This window comes from Nicotiana tomentosiformis, chromosome 8 (assembly GCF_000390325.3).
Source record: "Nicotiana tomentosiformis chromosome 8, ASM39032v3, whole genome shotgun sequence".
Classification (NCBI taxonomy): Eukaryota; Viridiplantae; Streptophyta; class Magnoliopsida; order Solanales; family Solanaceae; genus Nicotiana; species Nicotiana tomentosiformis.
In genome coordinates, this window is record NC_090819.1 from 66730081 (window position 1) to 66731409 (window position 1329).

Consider the following 1329-nt stretch of genomic DNA (forward strand, 5'->3'; position numbering starts at 1 on the left):
GATAGGATCAAAGAATATTTGTCAAATCCACCAGTGTTAGTTCCTCCCGAACCTGGGAAACTGTTGTTACTATACTTGTCTGTTTTGGATAATGTGTTTGGATGCGTGTTGGGACAGCACGACGAGACTGGGGGGAAGGAGCATGCTATCTATTACCTGAGCAAAAATTGTACACCATACGAGGCCAAATACACTTTGTTAGAGCGGACCTGCTGCTCTTTGACTTTGATCGCTCAGAAGTTAAGGCACTACATGTCGACATACACCACACATCTGATATCCCCACTCGGACAGTTGGCCAAATGGCAGATTTTTCTCAGCGTGTTTGATATTGTGTACGTGATGCAGAAAGCTATCAAGGGACAAGCATTAGCGGACCATCTCGCAGAGAACCCAGTGGACAAGGATTACGATCCGCTCACTACATACTTTCCGGATGAAGAAGTGTTATTCACAAGGGAAGACATTGCAGAGTCGTACACAGGGTGGAGAATGTTTTTCGATACAGCAGAAAACTTAAAATGTGTAGGGATTGGGGCAGTCTTAATTTCTGAGTCAGGACAGCATTATCCAGCTTCAGCTAAGATAAGGTTCCCTTGCACCAATAATATGGTAGAGTATGAAGCATTCATCCTCGGTATTAGGATGGCAATCGACATGAACATCAAGGAGCTTCTAGTCATTGGAGATTATGATCTACCGATACATCAAGTTCAAGGTGAATGGACTACCAAGAATGTTAAGATCCTTCTGCACCTGTATTGCATGAAAGAGTTGTGCAAGAATTCACCAAGATTGAGTTCAAACATGTTCCCAGAATTCAGAACGAGTTCGCCGACGCTCTTGCAACCTTGTCATATATGATCCAGCATCCAGATAAGAATTACATCGACCCCATCGAGATAGAGGTTTGGGATCAGCATGTATATTGTTTCCATGTAGATGAAGAGCCAAATGATAAGCCATGGTACTACGACATCAAAAGGTTCCTTGAAACAAGAGAGTATCCAGAGAATGCCAACAGTGGTTAGAAGCGAGCAGTCAAAAGGCTAGCAAATCAGTTTTTCCTTAATGGGAAAATCCTGTACAGGAGGACCCCGGACTTGGGTCTATTAAGGTGTGTAGATGATGCAGAAGCAATAAGACTACTGGAAGAAATACACGCAGGGACGTGCGGACCTCACATGAATGGTTTCACTTTGGCCAAGAAGAATTTAAGAGCCGGATACTTTTGGATGACCATGGAAAGTGATAATATATGTTTCGTACAGAAGTGCCACTAGTGCCAGATTCACAGGGATTTCATCCAGGTTCCACCTAACGAGCTGA

The 1329-nt window shown here is 43.6% G+C and overlaps 1 protein-coding gene across 1 annotated transcript; it reads left to right on the forward strand.

Annotated features, from left to right (window-relative positions):
* The first annotated feature begins 252 nt into the window (after positions 1 to 252).
* LOC138897621 (uncharacterized) lies at positions 253 to 1031 on the forward strand. The gene is made up of 2 exons (XM_070183615.1): positions 253 to 758; positions 818 to 1031. Exons 1-2 carry the CDS (start codon positions 253 to 255, stop codon positions 1029 to 1031), a joined length of 720 nt encoding a protein of 239 aa, XP_070039716.1.
* The last annotated feature ends 298 nt before the right edge of the window (positions 1032 to 1329 follow it).

What these genes read in the sequence shown, in the direction of transcription:
- LOC138897621 (XM_070183615.1), top strand. Translation starts at nt 253, where the DNA reads ATGTCGACATACACCACACATCTGATATCCCCACTCGGACAGTTGGCC. An exon ending in GTTAAGATCCTTCTGCACCT is followed by an intron (nt 759 to 817) that starts GTATTGCATGAA and finishes ACATGTTCCCAG; the next exon opens with AATTCAGAACGAGTTCGCCG.